The 21,646-nt window shown below is 40.7% G+C and overlaps 1 protein-coding gene across 4 annotated transcripts in view; it reads right to left on the bottom strand.

Annotated features, from left to right (window-relative positions):
- The window catches only part of SLC44A3 (solute carrier family 44 member 3), a 94,982-nt gene that overhangs the window by 24,065 nt on the left and 49,271 nt on the right, over positions 1-21,646 (bottom strand). For 2 of the 4 annotated variants that reach the window (XM_083867874.1, XM_083867873.1), the window contains 9 exons: positions 17,758-17,847; positions 14,855-14,962; positions 12,238-12,380; positions 11,653-11,789; positions 10,102-10,195; positions 8,626-8,795; positions 8,005-8,094; positions 7,259-7,383; positions 5,405-5,591 (listed from right to left, as the gene is read on the bottom strand). In XM_083867874.1, the coding sequence (XP_083724000.1) occupies positions 5,405-5,591; positions 7,259-7,383; positions 8,005-8,094; positions 8,626-8,795; positions 10,102-10,195; positions 11,653-11,789; positions 12,238-12,380 (946 nt within the window). In that variant the 5' untranslated portion in view covers positions 14,855-14,962; positions 17,758-17,847. Of the gene's footprint in view, positions 1-5,404; positions 5,592-7,258; positions 7,384-8,004; positions 8,095-8,625; positions 8,796-10,101; positions 10,196-11,652; positions 11,790-12,237; positions 12,381-14,854; positions 14,963-15,320; positions 15,378-17,757; positions 17,848-21,646 lie in introns of those variants that run through there. The other 2 variants (XM_083867872.1, XM_083867875.1) reach the window with 1 other exon arrangement.

Below are 21,646 nucleotides of genomic sequence, written 5' to 3'. Positions count from 1 at the left end.
ACCAAATACACCCATTATCCATGGCCTACAGCCCTCACTAAGGGAACTTAGGCAAACAAGATGTCAGTGAGATACAAGGTGTCTTGTATCTACCTCTCCATTTTCATGCAAAGACATTATGCCATTTGGTAGCAGAATTAAAGACATTTTCCATACATTTTCCACTGGAACATTTCTTTTTCCAAAATAGACCTTTTCAGGCTCTGTTTCTGTAGTGTTGTCATGAAGACTGATAAATGCACATATGGCAAGTTAATTCTGTTTGCTTTTTATCAGCCTACTGAAAAAAACACCTGCAGTAACAACAGTAACGGCTTTGTCTTTCCTGGACAACCTTATACTTGTACATGTGCACAGTGCTGTGCTCAGCTGCACAGAGATCAGGAAGAGCCACCTGTGAGTTCACCTTGATCACTTTGCTGGTCAGGTATGGTAAACTAGTTTTGTTACTTCATAAAAATCTGTTTAATGATATAAACATCTCTCTCTGATTCCCTGTCTTCTGGGCCTACCAGACATGCATAACTTTGTCAACAGTATGACACACAAGGGTGATTTTTCTATATCAACATCTTAGATAAACTTTAAAGCTATCCTAGATGACCTGTTGAGAAAAGTATATGCCATTTTCCTCATCACTCTACCATGATCTACCTGTTCATACAAACTAAACTTTTTCAACAAAGCCCTGAAATCTGTTTAATTGACAGTTTAACCTGTCAATAGAATATTTTTCTCCAACTATACAATCATGAATCTTCCCAGTGCACCATACACTTTTAATGATAACATTAACAACACAGTAAAGAACTGAAGTCCCTACATCTGTATCACCAAATCTGGAACCCTTTGATCAGTACAAGTGCTGATCTGCTGCCAATACTTCAAAAGAGGTGACGTTAACAATGCAAACAGGCACAAGTGTTTGCAGCGGAACCCAGGAGAATTTCCCCGTGGGACTCAGAGCCCAGTGCTGCTCTGGCAGCCAGCACAGCAGTGCAGTGAGGCAGCAGTCAGTGCTGGGTGTGTGCAGTGCCTTCACCTGCATTTTGGGACTGCCTGACTTAAGTCAGACATCCTTACTCGGCTGCTGCTGCTGTGAGGTTTTGCTGATGCCTGCAGCAACAGGCAGTTCTAAGAGACAAAAATCCCTGGGAAGTCTAGTCCAGCAATTTCCTTATCACAAACAAAGAGCCACTGACAAGAAAATACTGAGAGCCTGTTTATCAGTTCCTGTTAACATGAAAATATGTTGTGCTCCTCCCACTGCCAAGTGAGGAAAAGTTCTGGAATCATACACTAAATCCTAGTGCTTCCTGCAACAGAATTTATTTTATCTTATTTAGTGTTTTTTTCATGTAAAAGTATTTACAGGTAAGCTACCTGACTGTAATTGGAATGTCAAGGCTCCTGCAGGAAATACATTTTTACTGCTCATTTTGCTGCTGCTGCACAGCTTTATGTGGCAGTTCTGCTGCTCACTTGCTTGTAGGATGCACCTTCATTACACAAAAAACCCACACCACCTTCTCATCCTGCATCCACAGTATTTACACCATGTGGACCTCACTGCACTCTGGAAAGCTGAAAGACATGCTCTGCTGTGCCAATTCAGTTCTGCAGTGAAATACCCACAAATTAGCAAACAATAAAACTCAATAACCCTAAGACATATCAGCTTTTCTAAAGAACAGCTGAATTCCATTCCTAGGCAGCTAATGGTTCTAACTGGTGCCACTGCTTGTGCTACCTAAAGTCTCATGAAGTCTTGGCATTTCTCCTAGTTTTCTAGGCCTGGAATTCGCTCAGGCTCTGCTGTTCTGACAGATTCTGAATTACCAAGGTACTTAGGCAGGTGCCTACCCTAAAATGCCTAAGTAGTCTAGTCCCACTGATTTTAATAGGATTATCCATGTGTTTGAAATTAGTCATGTGCATAAGTACCCTTCAAGTGCAGTCTATAGCTTTCTATAGCTCCCAAGAAGTCAGGTTTTTTTCTCACAGTAACATTAGCTTTTGGAGGAGATGTAAATAAGGCGCCTGCATGGTCACATAATGATCAGGTGCACCACAGCTGAAGGGAGGATCAAGTGCTCCAGAACCACTGAGATGCACAGACACCATAAATACTGTATAACTAGTGCAGATTCAAGGAAAATGTTCAAAGCAGGTGCGGCACAGCAGCAAGCCAATTTCGTTTACCCATCTTTCTGTATTAGACAAAAGACTAGAATCTTCGTAAACATTTCATTTTTTCAGCTTTCTTGGTATATTTGCATTTAAAATACAGCCTGCACAGCCCCAGAAAATATATTTGTGAGAAGAAAATGCCAAAATGTCAAACCCAAGAAAATTACCACCTGTATTTTGCAAGCTGAATCCCAGACAGGCAACTATTTGTCAATAAGGAAAACAAATTGCTCTGTAAAAGAGGGCGTATCTTTGGAGATCTTCAGAGAAGAGCTGTCAAGCAGAGCAAAAAGTCCCCAAAACTCAAAATAAAAAGAAATCTCTTCCACTTACAGGACAACTGTAGAAAACTAATAAATAATACAAAGGTGTCCTGTCAGTGCATTATCAACCGTACAGTACTGTGTGTTTGTCATTACAGAATGCCTGGGTATGTCATCCTAGAACAGCAGAACAACCCCCAGCTTATCTGACGGTGAGCTGCTTTAACACACAGCATTTCACAGGACTCATATTTGGGCTGGAAATCTGAAAACAACCTAAAGGAATGTTCTCAATACCAAATCTCGTTTCGCGATCGTCGTCCAAGATCTGAAACACTACCAAACACATCTGGGCTAGAGCAGGGCACTGGGAATGCAGAGAGCAGTCCTGCTGAGGGGCCTGTCCCATCCCTCCCCCCAGGGCTGGGTGCCCCCCCCGTTACCACCCCCGAGCAGCTGGACCGGCCTTTGCCCCCTGTCCGTGCCCCCCCCGGGCGGGCCCCCCGCGCCCCCTGGCGGCCGCTGCGGGGACAGCGACAGAGCGAGCGCCGGCAGCGACAGCGACACCGGCACCGCGGACACGGCCGGACACAGCGCGGACACGGCCGGACACACCGCCCCGCCCGCCCAGAGACAGCCCAGCACACTGCGGCATCCCCCATCGGCGCTCGTGCTTGGGGTTAACTAATACTGATTTGAGTTACCTACCAAACGCACTCGTACTCTTCTAACATTAACGTGCTTCCAGCAGGAACATCTTACAAGGACCGGCATCTGCACTAAAAATATTCTGCCAGAATATCTCCGTCAAAACCTCTGTTTTACTAGATTGCTCATATAGGCAATATATTGACAGTTAACTGCCTGGGAATGACCTTCTCTTCTTATGCTAAATCGGAGAAAGTCAATTCTTTCAAAGCTGAAACTTTATCATCACTGCTGTGCAGCAGGCTTATGCTGCCCCCTGCACTGTACTGTTTGCATCACTTGCTGGGAACATCAGCACTCCTATTAAGCTAGAGAGAAGACAAAACATAAAATACATTTGAGTCAGGAGTTGTGTGCTGTACTATGACTCAATCAGCTTGATTTAACATCAAAGATGTAATATTTGCTCTCAGAGTTCTTGTTAATTATATATTTAGAAAATTTGTGTGCTATAATTAATTCTATTTTTCTGTTACTAAATTTACTACAGTTAATGTTTATCTTAAACTGTATCTGATCCAAGCAGGTGCATGAAATGAACAGTTTGTTGCTAGCTCAGAAGATGCTCCTTTTTATAAAGCATGGTCTGAAGCAGGGATAAGGTACCCCACAAGGCCAGTTTCAAAATTACTGCTGCCTGTCTGATCTGTACATGAATGGCATAAAGATTTTGAAGAAAAACTAAGAACACAGAACTCTGTCCAGCACACAATGCTGCTCCTGCGTTGGGAAAATTTAACTCCAACTAGTGTGGAGAAGGAATATCCATGACATCTAAAGCCAAGGACATTAGCTTGACTATTTAGTGAGGAGGAACAATTCACGAATAGACTGCAGGTCGGACATTTGCCCACGCTAGGTCTGACTCTTTTGCAGGAGAAGCAGGTTAGCAGCTGCCTCAAGCAGCAACTCCCAACAGACATGAGCTACTCAAGGCAGCAGAAACAGAGACTGGAAAATCTGCACAACTCTCCAATGAAAGCTAGAGGGAAACAGATCCCAGTCCAGCCTAAGCAATGGGTGTGATTTGCAATGCCAGCATGGACTCAGACAGCTTCTCATGTTAGAAGTGAATTGGTGTCTCTCTAAGGAGCCAGAATCAACTGAGATGGAAGCAGTTGTGATGGAAGAGGAGTGAGGTACCTGATCCATAGAGGTAGGGAATACAGTCAGCTTTGCCAAATAGGCTCAGCTCTGGAAAGGCTGGAGACTTTCCTGGCCCAGCAGAGATCTGTAAACCTGTCCTAAGAAGTTACTGCAGCTACTATCTCAAGCCGTAGTGGAAACACAAAGTAAAACAGTAACACACAAGCATTTGAAAAATTAGGCTGTATTTGGTTTCCCACACAGCAGTCACTGCCAAGTTTTTGAAAAGAGAAAACCTATAAACCATGCTCTCTGTCCATATTAATTCTACATCAGCTTTGACCTAAAGGATAATAATTGGCTCCTAACACTGGCCCTAGAAGTTTAAGTTAAAAAATACCAGCCCTCAAATCCTAATGTTTTCATGGGCAGAGGCTGATGTGTACATGAGGAGTTATCCCCAGAGCTACACAGATTTTAGCTTCACTTCTTTGGGTGATGTTCCACAGAAGGATTACAATCTCTTTCACTTGGATGGCATGGTGCTGAGCCAAGGGACAGCATCCAAATTACCCTGGTTCAATCAGTGACAGATCTTACAGTGGTATATCCCTCAGTAATACAATTTCCATACTAAAAATCTGTTCTGCCAGATCTTTCATAGTGCTTGACCCTTTCCACAGAGCACCTCCTCTGCAACTGCAAGAACCACTGGATTAATCTATAAATACTGCTGCACTAGTCCAAATGATAGCAATTGTCACTGAACTACTGCTGTGAAGCAATGTTCTGCCTCTGTGACAATTCAACGTTGTTCATAGTCAGAGAGATGAACATCCTCATTTTGTAACAATTGCACTAAAAGCTGTCTCCTCCTTCCTGTTACTTTCTTCATTTAAGTACACCAAACATATACTGTACCTACCACCATCTATTAGCAAATAAATGAGAAAGAACAAAACTCAAGTCCACATATGGAAGCAAAAGGGCAATGCAGAAGACTTCAACAAATGGGAAATAAAATAAAAATAACAAGTAACTCAGCTGTGTAACAATGCTAGCCCACATTTTGTACACCAACACCAAGAGGTTCCACATTTAAGAAGAGAACTTGGGAAATGGATAGCACTCAGTCAAAAACACGAAAATACACTTACCTGCAGTTCCTAAGCTAAGTAGTACAGCAACCCAAAATACCCAGAACACAATGAGAATCAGAAAGGTCCAGAGTGGTTGGAAGAGGAGGAAAGGAATTCTGCCAATGATTTTGCCAACAATTCGAAAGAGCTGTACAGCAAACTGAAGCCTCTTTCTCAGTACAAATATAAGGGAGATCAGAACAACCTGTTACAGGAAATAAAAAGACAAAATGTTGGGGGTTTTACCTCAAGAAAATTATCAGAGTTGTCAAATGTGGGATCAAAGGACACAGATTTCACAAAGACATGACAGCAAAGCAATTTATACAATCTGACTACATATAAGAAAATCCTCCCAAAACACTGCCTATATTCTCAAAGAGCCTGTGGATTAAAATCTGGTTTCCTGCAGTAGTTGCTCCTGGTTTTTAAACAAAATAGGATTCATGAAACTTTTATTCATCTAATGGAAACAGTCTGTGTTGCGTTATAGCAAACATAAATGTACATTACACACTACGTATTACTTTCACATACCCTGCATATCATGAACTTTTAAACTTCCTTTCTACTCAGGTCAGCTTGCCACTGTTCACTTTCACAATGGTAGGAGAACCAGTCCTTTCCTGCAGTCCACAACCAAACTAGTTTGAAAGCTATGTATGTATGGGAGCAAAGCAGACAAAATAAAAACTTATTTAAATAAATTCTTATCTTCCCAAAGTAAAAAACCCAACCTGCCAATAACAAAACCCCAAGTCAAAAAGCCCACAATCTCCCCTTGTATGTGACAAGGAACTATGAACAGCAATTAAAAGAGAGGTTGAAATCTCTAAAACAATAAATATAACCAGTGACAGTTCCTTCACTAGTTTTCTTGCCTGGTCTAGAAAGAAGCCACCAGCTCTGAAGAGAAGCATAACCTGCAGCAGTGGCTGTTCCCACAGTTCTGCAAACAACAGTCAGTTGTACCAGAACACACAAGCATTCAAAGAAACTTTTTCTTACCTCTTTAGTGTCAGCAGATGTAGAAAGTTCATAACTTATAGAGGATACCAAAAAAATCTGATCTGTGACACATTTATATTTATCACTGTAAACTGTCAGGCTGTTCATATCTGGCAAATTCCATATGGATCTTACTCATCTCTAAGACAACAGGACCATCACTTTGACAAATGCCTCATGAAGTACAAATTGACTGTACCCTCAAATTGAGCAATGGCTCCTTTTAACATTGCAACATCAGAGTGAAAAAATCCCATAAGAAGTTGCAAGTCACACTCATTTTTTCTGTTGTAAAACAAGGTCAATGAGAATAAACAGAGTTTAACCCCATAACTTGAGGCCTAGGCACTGCTGCCTGTATTTCACTGCCCCTCAATTGTCTAAAAGAGCTTCCACCCCTTTCTCCTGCTGACAGGGTGGGATAAATCCACAGATCTCATGTTCATACTCAGCCAGTGCCCCTGTGTTTATCCAACATGATCCTCCAGTGAGCTGATGCAGAACAAAATGGGGATGGAACATAATTCTCACATTTTTACACCAACAACACTAACACTGTTTGTACAGGTTTGAAGTACAGCAAAGCTGACAAACAAGTTTCACAATGAAGATATAAAATTTTTTTTGTAGTTTTGATGATAGCCTAAAAATCTTGTCAGAACTAGGGATCTTTAAGGTCCCTTCCAACCCAAACCATTCTATGGTTTTATGATCACATTTGAATGAATGTAAGAAGATCTTAGAATTTATTCTCATTTTCCAATTTGAAAAGAATTAGGCATTATTTTTACTGTTGCAGAACCACTGTAGTTCAAGTTTTCAAGTTACAGCCTCTGCCACTGCTTAGGGTAAAATGCTACTTACAGTAACTATTGTTGAGAAGATGGCATATCCAAGTAGGAACTTTGCATTTTCCTTTTCTGTTTCCAGCTCAGTGCTGGGATCATTCCTGTAGTCGTAATGGAGCCACCAGAGAACACCTGAGACAACTGAGCAGAGCAGAGCAGGATGAGGGCAGGCAGGGCACACAGCTGCTGGCAGGCTGATGCCTGCCTGCCCTCCCTCCCTGCTCTCCTGCCCTCCCCACTAACCCACCCCCAGCTCAGGAACACTGTCAGTCAGCAAAGTGGGGCATAGGATCACCCATCACAGAGAAACTTCCCAGAGTGGCCTGTCAGTCTGAGGGAAAACCGCAGCAGAACATTTGGATTTCTTGCAGTTTTCCTAAGGCTCAGGCATGTAATTTCATTGTGGAGATACAAAGCTAACTTTCATGGAATGACAAGCTTTACCCAGACACATTCCTATGGTTCTCCCTTCCCAAAGCAGGCAGTATAAGAGTTCACTAAGCATTCTTTAAAACAGCAGCATTTTCATAACTGCACTCATCTGGCAAAAGAAATGTTGTTCCTAGGAAGGTATAAAAACAATAAACACCACCATCATCCTAACACCCTGCAGCTGGAAGAGCACAGCCAGGCCTTGACACCAAAAGGCAAGCAGGTTTCAGCTTGGAAATTACTGTGGTAAGCTGTGAGGATGGCCCTGGAAATAAAGGATAGCTGTTTGTTCAGCTGCTAATCCTTCAGTGGAACAGTAAATATACTTACACAACAACCCAAATACAACCAGTGCAATCAGAGTATGGACGAGGAGGGTCTGAATGAATCTGAAGGCTAAAACCAGTATCAAAGAGAAGGCTGAAAAATATATAAAAAAGTTTGAGTGTTACAACCCTTTTTATTTTAAATATAAATTTAGGGTTCTTGTAGAATTTTGGCTTTTATTTTTAAACAGTAATCTTAAAAGCAACAGCATTTAGTAAAGCTGGCAACCTTTTTAACATTTAAAGCACACAGTTACCTCTAACTTAAATAATAAGGAACTTATAGCTGATCTATTTCACCATGGGAAATACTAGTTTTTAAATAACATTTTATGTAAGAGTTAGGTTCAAGTATTCATGCTGATGTCATTTTTCTATCAACAATTTCTTACAGTCCCCCAAAATGAGATATATAACCATGTCATGGAACACAGAATCTGATAGAGATCTCCATTTCACCAGTCTATTAAATGCCTCCTGATAAAACCTGATCACTCTTCCTTAAAAATAACTCAGCCCAGAAAATATGAAAAAAGTCCACTTTTGAATTAAACATATAGACTTGTAAGAAAATTTTTAACCTTTTAACTGAATATCATTATTCCCTTTTTACTTATAACCTTACCTAGTGCAAGGACACTGAGTCCTATCACAGTATCTCTTCCTGCCAATATTCCACTCAGAATTCGGTGAAAAACATCCATTTCATTAACCATACTTATTAGAACAGACGCATATTTGGAATAGCATTCAGGATTTTGTGGCACACATCGATTAAATAATGGAAAGGACTTACTGAAAGGTTAAAAACAAAGTGGTAAAAATATTAATTACTGGACAAACAATTTAAAATCCACAGTGATCCATCCTGCCACTCTCCACAGAGAGCATTCTGTTATAAAGAGTAGTTTTAAGTATCTTCTGCAAAATAAATTCCTAATAGTGTCATGACTGTGTCATTATACCAGAACATATCCATTCAAGATCAGCCTGAGAAAGAAATTCATAACTCTCTCTTTATCTATCACCATCAGCACATAGCTCCTATTCCCATTCTAGTCTGGCTTCACCTGCCTTGCTCCCCTCTGTTTATGTAAAAACAAAGTTCATGCTAACATGGCTGTAACCTATGCTGTTGTAGGTAATTCTAGATCACAAACACTTAACACTTGTATTGTTTTTATTATATTTAAGCATTCTAAAAGCCACATCAAAACAATGCTCACAAGGTACAAGTAATGGCCCCAAATATTTATACAAAATTATTTGGCAACCCCAGCCAAGCTTCTTGCGTATATTTATTGTCCCACTTTGGCAGTGCTCCCTTACAACAGTCAATGGCACACTCATACCTGAAAAGGAGAGGTTTTGTTATCAACAATTAAAAATTTCACTAACTAGCTTTGCTTCTACTACGTAATATTACTGTGCAAGATAAATAACTTTACCGAATTCCTTGACAAACTGAAAAAGGCCTAGAAAGTTGAGGAAATAAGTGAAACATGCCATATTTTTTCATCAATTTACATGCTGTCGTTTGATCCACTGTATGTAATGTTTTTACATGTTTGCTGCTCTCTTCACTTTGTTCTTCCATTTTCTGCTGTTCAGAGCAGATGAGGAATCTGCAAACACAGAGATTCCAATTCTCTGCTGTATTTTCATGACACAGTTGAACCACTGTGGAACCTTCAAGCCATCTGGCTTGAATAAATAAAATTATTCTGATGGAAATTTCTGGGCTCAGGAGAAGAAGCAAGGCTGAAGACCACATCCTTGGCATTGAGGGAGAAAGCAGAAGTCTGTGCAGGAGCTAAGTTGTTCCTCATATGGAGTGCTTTTTCCTAATTTGGACGGGGAAAATTGTCTAAAGGGTAGAGGAATGGAAGGAATGCAGGCTTTGTTTATTCTGTGGGACAGGACACTGGAATGTTCACAGGCACATAAAAGAGCTTGTAAGGATACGTGGACAAAAATAAATAAACAAAGCAAAACCGTCCTGGCTGTGAAGCATTAAGTCAAATGCAAAATGCGAGAAAGTAACAATCCGTAAGAAGTTGTTTGGACTCAGGGAAGTTGTAAAGTACCCAGTCATTCTTACCTTGGTGGAACTGGCAGTGTGGGACACAGCTGAGCTGCCTTTGGATTTAGTGTGTAACTGGAAACATTCAGGTTGTAAACACAAAGAAAAGAACCTAAAAAAAAAAAAAAAAAAAAAAAAAAAGGTAACTTAAAATTAGTAAAAAATTGAGAGAAAAAGCACATTAACACATTTGTTTGCACTTCTGATTTGATCTCTTAGCAGGCCATTTTCATCCCTGATATTCCAGTGGGAATGTGAATAACAAATTAGGTAGTTGAGTAAATCTAAACCAATCTCTGCAGAATCTTTGCCTTCTAGACCTACCTACAGTCACCACTTATGTTCCTGGAGGGCAGGCACAATGTTTGTTCCACAGTGCCATACTTGGCTATTAATCCTTGCTCACTAGGATAAGAGGAAAACCTGAAACGATGGAAACACCAATAGAACTAGGCTGTCCAGAGTTAGAATACAATATATATATATACACACACACATGTCCAGAAAACTAACTTGTGCTCCATTAGACAGGTCCTCAGGGAAAGAAAGGCTGGATTTGTCCAAGCCACTCAAAATGCAAGACCCCTCCCTGCCTTGACATAAACATGCAAGCAGTTTTAGCTGGAATTTGATGATGCAATTGTGTTTCATTAGACTGAAAATACTTATACAATCTCACAGGTGTTTACAGCTTTCTGCACATACAAAATTATGGCAAACTACCCCAAAATTAAATTAAAACAAATATTGTCGATTTAAATACTAATCCCTGCCAAATAAAACATTAAAAAAAAAAAAAAAAAAAAAAAAAAAAAAAAAAAAAAAAAAAAAAAAAAAAAAAAAGAAAGGGATACTGATCTCCAACAAAAATAGCCATTAATATTCATATGGCCTGAAGTTTATACATACCCAATGAAATAAGGCTTAGACTACAGATTATTTTATTTACGTGTAGGACATGAATAAACTGGAGCCTCTTTGACACAATGGCTACTTCTGACAGCATTTTCATCTTGAACACCAGAATCAAATAAAATTTCTAGGTGTGTCCTGGTTTTGCTGGGAAGTGAGTGGCTGTGGGGTGCTTTGTTGCCAGATGGGATTAAACTACAATAAAAGGGAATAGCAAACATTGGGATCTGATGTCTAGAGGGATAAATCCACTTGTGTCTTCATGGAATTAATAATTCCATAGTAGTTTTAATTACAATTCAAGGACCCAAATGGACAAGAGTCTCAAGCAGCATACGAACCCTGGTGACCTACTAGCACCTCCACCAAACGTCACTAGTTCATTCTCAGCAGTCAGTTTTCTGCTACATAATCTCAGCACTGTGCAGGAATTATTGAACCACTTTCTAATTTGCATAAGAGAGCTGTAACATTTCCAGAAACTATGGTTTTGAAACAAAGCAGAAACAAGACATTTTATTTTCTGTTACCATGAACTGTTCAGGAAATTAATGGTAAGATATGACTCCCTAGTGTAAGAAACATAATAAAAATGAAGTGGAAGCTGCTCAACTGTTCTACAGATACACTAAGATACTCATATTCCCTGTGGCACACCATTATTCCTTGCAAAACTCTGGAGATCTTCCAAAGAGTTGAGTTGCTGTTGTGGACAACTTGACACACACAAGGAAAGTGAACTGATTTTGAGGCTTTGTATTTCCAGGCTGCATGAATTCAGAAAGAACACATACCTAGAAAGAAAAAAAGATCCTCTTCTCAAAAAACAAGCTTTCTTGGGTTTTTATAAGTTAAAATTCTGAACCTTCTTTCCATCCTTTTAAAATGCTACAAAGCAAGTGAAACTTTTTCCAAAGGAGTCAGTAAAATTACTGGAAACTTCAGTGTGCAACATCCTTAAGTAGAAAGATTTGCCCTATAGAATGACTGCCTGTTTGGCTGATGTCCCATTTAAGATCCTCTATAAGAAGGCAGCTGCATAAAGCATAATGATGCAGCACATTTTCTAATTCTATCTTATCTTTTTAATTTCACTAACTCTTTTGCACTATTCCCACTTTTTTTGTCTTTCAATACAACAGTGCATAGATACACAGACATATCTGACTGACAGCTAGAAGATGTGTATTTTACTAAGTTCTCAAACATTTGATTTATTTAGACATTATCTGATGTACTTACTTTTTATTAGTCATGTCCAATCCAGAAAGATTTGCCCCTTCTACAGGAGTGTTCTTCCGACCACATATGTTCCCAAAGCTGTCATATCCAAGCACAAGTCTTTCTGCAGCACCAGCCACCACAGCATAGCCACTTACAAACATCTGTTAAAATATTTTTTTAATGTGAAAGCGTGCTACCATAGCTTTTCCTTCCCATTCAATAAATATTTCTTTAAAGCCATACACTTTTTCCTTCTGGTTACAAACAGTTAAATCTAAAATTCACCCCTCTGCACAAGGTCAGGTTGAGTCATAAGGGCAAGTTTAGCCCTATGCCTTCCTTACAGCTTTCCTTCATCTATTGTTGAAAGTATATAAATTAATCAGAATAACACAGGAGAAGAAAGATAGAGCTCCTGATTGAAATAAGAGGAAAGCATTACTAAGGTGCTAAACACTGTCCTTAGTGATGTTCATGTGTGTCACTAGGCAAGAACACTCAAATGGTGATTTTTCATGTGCTCACTGCATCTCGTTTTACAGGGTGACCTTCAAGACACACTTGGGCAATACAACTGCTGCCATAATGGGCCCTTGAAGCTACTAGTGAATCTAATCAGAGTTATTTTTAAACACAAAATATATTTTAAATGGAGATTACCTGAAATTTCAGGAAGAAGCACTCTTTAACACATGTGAAAAACATGGAGAAAGCCACACTGTGCACTTAGATGACACTGCCCTGACTTTTTAGTTCTGCTGTCAGATCAAAGTCCTAGTAGATCATCTTCCTGTAAACCCCAGAGGCAGCCAAGTACCTCTGCTGGCCAAGTAGCAGCAATTCTTAGTCAAAATAAAACACTTTGTCTAGGAATGCAGCTTAAACCCTCCTGTACATTGTGAGGGCCAAAACAATCCTTGGAAAGAGCCTTTGCAAGTGCCAAGAAGCAGCAATTCTTCTGTGAAACTGGTGAAGTCCTGAGTAATACTTTACCCAGGGCTTATCTCCCCATCACTCCAGCTACTGAAGAACTCAGTGATGCAAGCTTCTCCTCTGTCCCATGGGGTGCACATCACATTTCACACACACCAAGGACAATCACTACTCTGTGGCTGTGTGCCAGCTGCTGGCAGCAGTGAGGCTTCTCAGTCCCACATTAAGCACTGCTGCTTTGAACAAATACAGCTGAATATTGGCTGTGCTCGAGACAGATTGTACACACCACATCCAGCACAACTGCCTTCCTACTTCAGCTTTAGAGCCTTTATTTGTTTTTCTACTTTTAGTACTTGTGACCAAAGATTGGATTTGGGCAAAAACATGTCTCATACACAAACATGTACAAATGTGCTTCGTTAGCCCTGAGAGCAATCTCACTTTTGCTTATAGTAGACTCTTACTTTGCAGTCTTCATTAGTTCAGAATTTTTTAAAAAATTATGATGGTATGTTAATGCTGTCTCAATATGGACATCTTTGTAGAGACTCCTCAATTCAAGCTAACATACAGCTTGTGGATGTAATTTGTTACAAAAACAGAGTATTTCCAGATCCAGTTTACAGAGCAAGTATTTGTTAATAATTAAAATGTTCTCAGAAGGAAAACAAGAAATAAGCTGGCACTGTAACTCAGTAACTCAACTGAAACAGGCTTTTAGAAAAATTCTGGTATTGCCTTTAAATATGGACATTACAGGCCCATTGTGTAGTCGATTTTTTTTTTTTTTTTTTTAAGTGCAGAATGCTGGATAAAAGCCATAAATACTGTTAAGTAAAAGAGTAATAGCTGCAGGGGTGTTTCTGCACATGGCCATGATACCCATTTCCACAATGTGATTTCAATTTTTTTTCACTATGTGAGGAAATTTGTGTAACTACATTCTCTTAAATGTTTTAAAAATAAGACCAAACACAAGAAAACAAATGCATGTATGCAATAAACTATTTCACAGAAAGTGAGCAATAAAAACAGTGAGAGAAACCAAACAAAAATCTTAAACCCTTACCATTTGACAGGTTTCATTCATGGCATCCCCTCCACTGATCAAAGCACAAAGCATTAGACAGCAGGTAAAAACCCCCTATCCTGCTCACAAAGTTCACTATCCATTTATGGAGTATTTAAAAAGGGTAATATTCTGCATCAGCTTCCATTTGAAAATTTACAATGCATGGAATTAAAAAATGTATTTATGATAATCCTGATAGACTGAGACATATTAAGAACCACATTCAGGGTTCAGAAAGACAAAGCCTCCTCCCAAAAGCTTGGACTCTGTTCTAAGATAGTGACTGAATGTAGCACCAGCTGGACACATGTTGGAAGACATCAAGGCTACAATGAATAAGTAGAATAGAGAGCCTGGTCAGAGCCTGGACTGATACACAAAACCAGCGAAATCTAAATAACCAGTGTATATATGGGGTCTAAAGCACACGGGCAGAGCTCAGGCTCGTGTCAGACACCACAATAAAGCACTGCACCACTGCAAAGGGCAGATCTGTCCCTGGGCAAACCCGGGGACCGTGCCCGTGACAATTTCAGTTTAGGTTTAGTGTAACACTATGCAGAGCCCCATTAACTTTGGATCTGATCAGTCCTTCCAGGAAACAAACAAACAAACACGCGTGCTTACCAAACCAGCCCAGAAAAGGCAGAAGAGGAGCAGCCAGAGAGTGTCTGTGCACTTTCTGTAAACGACCGGTCTCCATTCCTGCCGTTCAGAAATACTATCCCCAGAGTCCTAAACAGAGAAAAGTTCAAGAAAACAACAGAACAAACTTCTGTGAAAGTAACTCAAGTTCCAAAGGGCGGAGATCCCTCAAGTTCCAACGGGCGGAGACTTCAGCAAGCGCGTAACTTGGCCCTCCCAGCGCCGATCCCCCGGCAGCTGCATACCGCAGCCAGGTGCGCTGTGCCCCCAGTGCCCGCTGTCCCCACAGTGCCCGCTGTCCCCACAGTGCCCGCTGCCCCCTGTACTGCCCGCTGTCCCCTGTACTGCCCCCTGTCCTCCGCAGTGCCCGCTGTCCCCGCACCGCCCGCTGTCCCCGCACCGCCCGCTGTCCCCGCGGTGTCCCGGGCACCTCCGGCCCCGGGCTCACCTGCCGCCGGCCCCCGCCCCGCTCCATGGCCGCTGTGCCGGGCCGGGCGGTGCTCCGCGGGGGCGGGCCCGGGGCACAGGCGGCTCCGCGGGGCTCGGCTGCCCAGGGCTCGGCTCCGGCGCCGCGGGGCCGGGCGGGGGCACCTCCGGCAGCTCCGCCCGCCGCTGTGCCGGGCCGTGCCGGGCTCTGGCGGGCTGTGCCGGGGCCGCTGCGCCAGCCCGAGGGAAGAAGAGGCATTGCTGCCCGGGGCGCTCCGCTCCCGCTCCCGGGACAGCGCTCGGGGGTTCCGGCAGCTCCTCCATGGCCGCGGGTTCCTACAGAGCCTCCGGACAGGGTGGGAGGTTTATATTTCACCCTTCATTAGCTTATTTCTGCGAATAGCTAAGGGTTTGTTACTGCCGGCACAGAACGGGGGCTGTAAAGCCCACTGACACTCATACAGACCCTTGGGCTGTTCCAGTTGTATTATCAACACACAGTAAGGCATAGACCCTTTTCAGCTTCTGTTTGGTTGTATGTTCAGTTCCATCACGCTGGCACACTGCATTATGCTATGCATACCTCTCATCTATGTCCATATGCATTTTGCACCTAACCTGCAACGACAAGAATAACAACAAATTAGGGCAATCTTTGTAACTCAGATGACCAAAGGATGCGGGAATTATGAGCCACTTTTAATAACACATTTATAACATTAATAACACTCTGTGCTGTCCCTGTTGCCTGTTTATTTTGATGTTCACTAAATTCAGCTCAATAATCTAGAGAAAATTACAAATTGATAGGATGTTAAAAGTGTGGTTTTGTCCTCTTCCTGACAGTCAGTGGAACAAATAAATGTCCTCCTTAAGAAGTAACACAACATCTGCAATCGCAATAAAATTGAATTAAATGGAAGCTGTTTTGCAAAACTGTTTAAGAATTGGCCCATCTTGTACAGGAGACAGAGCACTGGGCTAGTCTGGTCTAGAAAAAGAAAGCAAAGCCAAGCCAATGTATTCCAGTTGTCTGGAGAAAATGCAGAATGAAGCCTTGGTGACAAACTAGCCTGGATGGAAGTAAAGAGGTAATATGAGAAACTGAGCTTTTATAAAAAGGAATGAATCTCTGCCCCAGAGCATTTCAGACTCCTTCTAAGCTGACTGGAAATTACTACATTTTTCCAAAAGGGTAAGTCATACAATGTTTCTGAAATTGACATTTTAACTGTTTTGACAGAACTTGCTACAATTCTGATTTAAATTTGCACACACCCCCTCCCAAGAAGTGGTTCTGAAGAAACACAGCAGGAAAAATTTCTAAAACCTCTGTCTAACAAAGGATTTATTAAACTATTTCCTTTCCAGTCAGTTCATAGTTCTTGTCTTTAGCAGCATTCTGTCTTTTAATGCTCATTATCCATCAATTTCTGGGAGTTTTCAGAACTTGGGTGAAAGTTAGAGTAAGATTCTAAAACTGAAAGAGTCGTTCTGTGCTTATAAAACCTAAATAGAGAAAATAGGTTTTTGTTCACTTTGTGTTGTTGCACTTTAAAAATATGTGGGAGAAGTAATTTTGCCTTGAAATACAAATGTGAAATTTCACATGGAACTTAACCCTTTTTTTATAAGAGAAGTTCAATTTTTAAAATTATATCAAGAAGACTAACCAAAATTATGAATAACCTTTAACCTAGACAAAAAGAATATTCTGAGTCAGAATCATTATCTGATTAAGAAAAATTCTCTTGAAGAACAATGCCAGTGATGAAGGCCTATATTAGAATCTGTTGACTTGCTGTCATCACATTCTAATATTTTGCTGTTGATTTGGCACTTTTTGAAGGATTCTCCTTAAGTTTTGTGTTCCATTCTTACTGTGAATAGAGGAAAACAGCAAGTGGAACAAATATTTTTAATAAACTCCAGAATCCAGGTAACACTGAAGTTCATGTAAAAATATTGAAATCTGTTGTAGAGGCCTGATTTTACTGAGGAATATCATTAAAAAATTCTTGTATTTCTTCAGCTAGCCAAGGAGAAATTATCTTAGAAATGCTAGAAAATAACTCACATTAGATTAGGATTTTTTTTAAAAAAAATTGTAAATTAAATATTTTAATTGTACGAAGTTTTTTTTCCTTGAATTTCAAACGGTATCAAATTTATTCTAGTTAGTAGCAGCTGAGTACTTTTATCATGTGTCACTAGGTGGGGCTCATCTCCCAGTTTCGAGCTCCAGCTGAACACTTGGGATGGGGGCATAGAGCATCACACCACGGTGAGCCAGTACTCACAAACGAGGATCCTCATGCTACAATTGAAGAAAATAAGGAAGCAAGGCTCAGATTGCATAACAGATTTAAACACCCACATCCGAAGTGTAAAACCAAAACCTTTCACTTCTTATTTGTCCGATCCTGCCCGAAAGATTGATTTTGGATTTTCCATCTTACCACTTTCACAGGATAGAGCCTGGTTCTGCAGCTGAGTCATTCCAGCACTCAGTGAGGAGCACGGAGTTTTAGAAGTGATATTTTGTACTGCTGAAATAGAAATAAGATGAAAATTAATTATTGAAAAAGAGTATCAGATTAAAGAACTGGTCTTTTTATGTGAGCACTAATGACTTGGCCAGAGAGGTGTCCACTGGCTTGTGCTTTCTCTTGGGTGAGAAGCCCAGGTTGGAGCCTTTGGTCTCAGTCCCCTGGTCTACAGGGACAAGATGTCAACTTTATAATATAAATGTCTTCTTTTCAATCCTGTATCCAACTACAGCTGCTTCCGTGGGAGATTAGTATGGTGAGGATCCACATTCACTCCTAACTCTCCACTGAATTCTCAAGTATGTAGTGTTTCTTGTAAAGGAAAAGAAAACAAAATATTTCCTTGGAGTACCCAGGAATTCACAGTGATTTATTTGTGTTTTAAGACATTAACCATTCCACCTGCTTGGTGTGTTGCAGTGGGGGAACCACAACAAGGGAGATTAACATTTACACTTCTGAGACTACTGTAGTATTTAAAGGATATTTTACATGTTAACCATCTTCAGACATGTTTATCAGCAACAGAGATGAGCAGCAGTGTAAACTTATGGATATTTCTCACCTCTTTGTTTTTCATGAAGTCACATAAAATATACAGAAAAAAATCAAACATGAAATCAAGCTTCCTAACTCCAAGCTTGAATAACAAAGTTCCCATTATTTCTTATTAGTGTAGTGTTTATTCACTGAGAATGAATCCTGCTGCTGCTTGCACTTAGGGATCAACTTTCCTACCAAGAAACTTACCTGGTTAAAACTGGAGCAGGAATGTGGAGCAGGAGAGGAAGGTGCTAAATGCAAACATTACTGCTCCTTGCTAGACTGGTTAAGTGAGATGACTATCCCTATCTGTATCCCCTTATGGGTCAGACAAGGAACAGAGACCAATTACTTTAATAACAGGACACATCATCTGAGAAACTCAGCTTAAAAGCAAACACTTTCTGCCTAATTAGAGAAGGTGCAGCTGAGCATAATTTCCGTCGCTCTCAAAATGATCTTGCTTATGCACAATAGGTTAGCAGACAGACACTGTTCTCTGTTTGTAGCTATCCTTCTTGGAATATTCTGAACTGTAACACCCAGAAACTCAACATAATGCCTCCTATTATGTTCAAGCTGCTAGTCAGGTTTGCATTCTGAGACCTGGTGTTTATGACCTCATCTCACTTGAACCATTCAGTCTGAAATTTCTCATGGCAGGTGCTGAAGATTTTTGGAAAACATCAGCACATATTATTCAGTCATTTTTAAGAATTAAATAAAGTATCCAGTACAATTTCCTTTCTTAGATAGGAGTAAAGAAATACTCACAGATTATTTGGATCAGAGATTTTTAATGGACAAGGAGAAAGAAATGTTTTCTGCTTTTTCTCATAACTGAGAAATTTCATCCATATTTACCCAAACCACTTTCATAAATCACAGTGTATGTTCAGCCATCTTAATGAGCTTCATAGCTACAGAATCTGTAAACTGAGCCTGCACAATGTACCCAGGGCCTGGCTTAGACTTTCTGGGCAACCCTGAAATGTGCTTCTGACCTGCCATGTATTTTCACTGTTCTGCCTTCACATCCGTGATTGTGCTGATGGAAATGAAGGCACAATGGACAAAGACTAGTCCTGAGATGAATGTAAAGAAAAAGGAGAAATAGATATTGCTGCTAAATAAGTTCATGGAATTGATAAGGAATACTTTGGCTGATAAGGAAAGCAGAACCTAGCAGCTCTCTGAGAAGGATTAAGGATTAAAAAAAGGTCAATATCATGAATCATTTAACCTAATGTTGTAGACAGCGGGCCATTATGCCTCTGTTGAGCCACAATAATAGACTAAAAGCCAGGACTGGCTCAACAAAGACTCCAGAAACAGAAGTAAAATGGAAGTCCAGGACAGTAGGGGAATGGCAGCCAGAGAGAGGAGGTGGAGGGAGGACTGGCATGCAAGGGACAGCATGCAGGATTTGAGGGAAAGGTGGAGCTGGATATGAATGAGAATGAGAGACAGGAGGAAATGGCTGAAAAAAGGAGGCTAAGAATGAAAAAAGGATCTTAGAGCTAAGGGAGGCTAGAACTAGTATAAGGAGGCATAAAACTGGCCAGGGAAGAAGAGGGTAGACTGTGAAAGCTGTGTGGGCATAAACAAGCCATAGCACAAGTCCTGAAGGTACATGAAAGATTAAGACTCGGAGGAATGATCAAAAGAATCTGGGTCTGCCACCACTCCCTTTCACAAGCAGAGTATCACCTTTCCTCTCCTGTCAGCAAATATCCTCAGGGTTGAGAGTGCCCTGACAGGCTCAGGCCTGGCTAACAACCCAAAGTGCCCAGCCAGATTTTTGATCAGCCTGCCAGTACTGTCACTGCTCTGCTGGATCCACTGGCAGACTTCTGTCCTATCCATCTAAAAATCCAATCCTTATGATGACCTGAGTTAGTTTCTTTATGATGCTCCATGTTAGTTTTCCTGTTTGCTTATAGAAAAACCCACCTGATCATATATCTACAGATGGACTTTTAAAATACTTTGTTTTAAATACAATGATGAAAATGCACAAAGCATAAAATAAACAGTATTTTTTCAAGTAATTTGATGATTGAGATGTTTCACTTCTCAGCCTTCTCACTTGAATTTAACAAATTAATAACCAAAATAATGAACCAAATTCTTCAGGATATTTCCAATACATTGAGAAGCTCTATTTTTATTTCAGGGTAATGATTATCGAGTAGATTAGCCAGCGGTCTAGAGGAATGGAGTGTGCACATCTTACTGCCTCTATAGTTTTAGATTACTGCTGCAAACCACCATGCCTCCTGTGATTTACCAAACAAATGAATCATTCAAGGAATGAGTATAATACCACAAAGTTAATTTGTTCCACTTGCCACACAAGCATGCAGGGATCTGCACAAAGAGCCCTTTTATTCCCGTCAATACACAAGCTAGAGCACAGCCTGACCCTAGGAAAGTGTTTGCTGAGTTGAACTTGATAATAAACTTTAGAGGTGACTCATTTCAAGGTTTTGGAACACAGCAAGAGGATCAATCTTTCAGGTACATTACCTACCAAGCCAGACAAGGCTAAGAGGTGTACCTTTGTGGGAAATCAGAATTACAATGTACCCAGGGTTCTAACTGGTAAATGGTGTGGGTAGTATAAGATGAAAGAGCTTGACCCTGGAACAACTTCCGTGCTTCAGGACTGCTCTCTGGTCCAGAGAGCAGACATGTCAATACATCTGAGTGTCTCAATACAGAGAACAGACAAGTAACACTGCTCTTCAAAACATCCCCTCAAAAAGCCAGGAAAGGGAATTGCAGAAGGAATTGAGAAGTGAAAGCTGTGGATTTATAAGACTGGGGGAAAATGGCTTATTCTATAAATTATGTACATAGAAGGAAGGATGGAAGACATTCTTGAGAGCGGCAAAGAGAATGAAATAACCTAGGACAAACCTAAATCACACGGGGTTGTAAAATGCATCAAGCTGGACCACATGGAGTCTGCAGAAATATCCATGACCTACCGAGCCAGATCTAGTTCTGAATGAAAACAGTGAGATGTTTTCATTAGCTGGGTGGAGACCAGGGAAATGTGTTTTTTATCAACACTAAGATAAGCAGTAAAATCATTACAAGGACTAGAGGGAAGATTTTTCTGAAAGCACAAGATGCTTCACTGATAGCTGAGTTCTTTTAAGGGCAATTTACATTAACGGAATCAGCTACTGAGTGCGTGCCAGCGAAAAATAATCGTGTTGAATCCAGCGAGAGAGCCTGGACTGTAGGC

Source organism: Zosterops lateralis (genome assembly GCF_965231275.1).
Source record: "Zosterops lateralis genome assembly, chromosome: 9".
Taxonomy (NCBI): Eukaryota; Metazoa; Chordata; class Aves; order Passeriformes; family Zosteropidae; genus Zosterops; species Zosterops lateralis.
The sequence above is the reverse complement of the archived record's forward strand: the minus strand, read 5'-3'. Positions and strand labels throughout refer to the sequence as shown.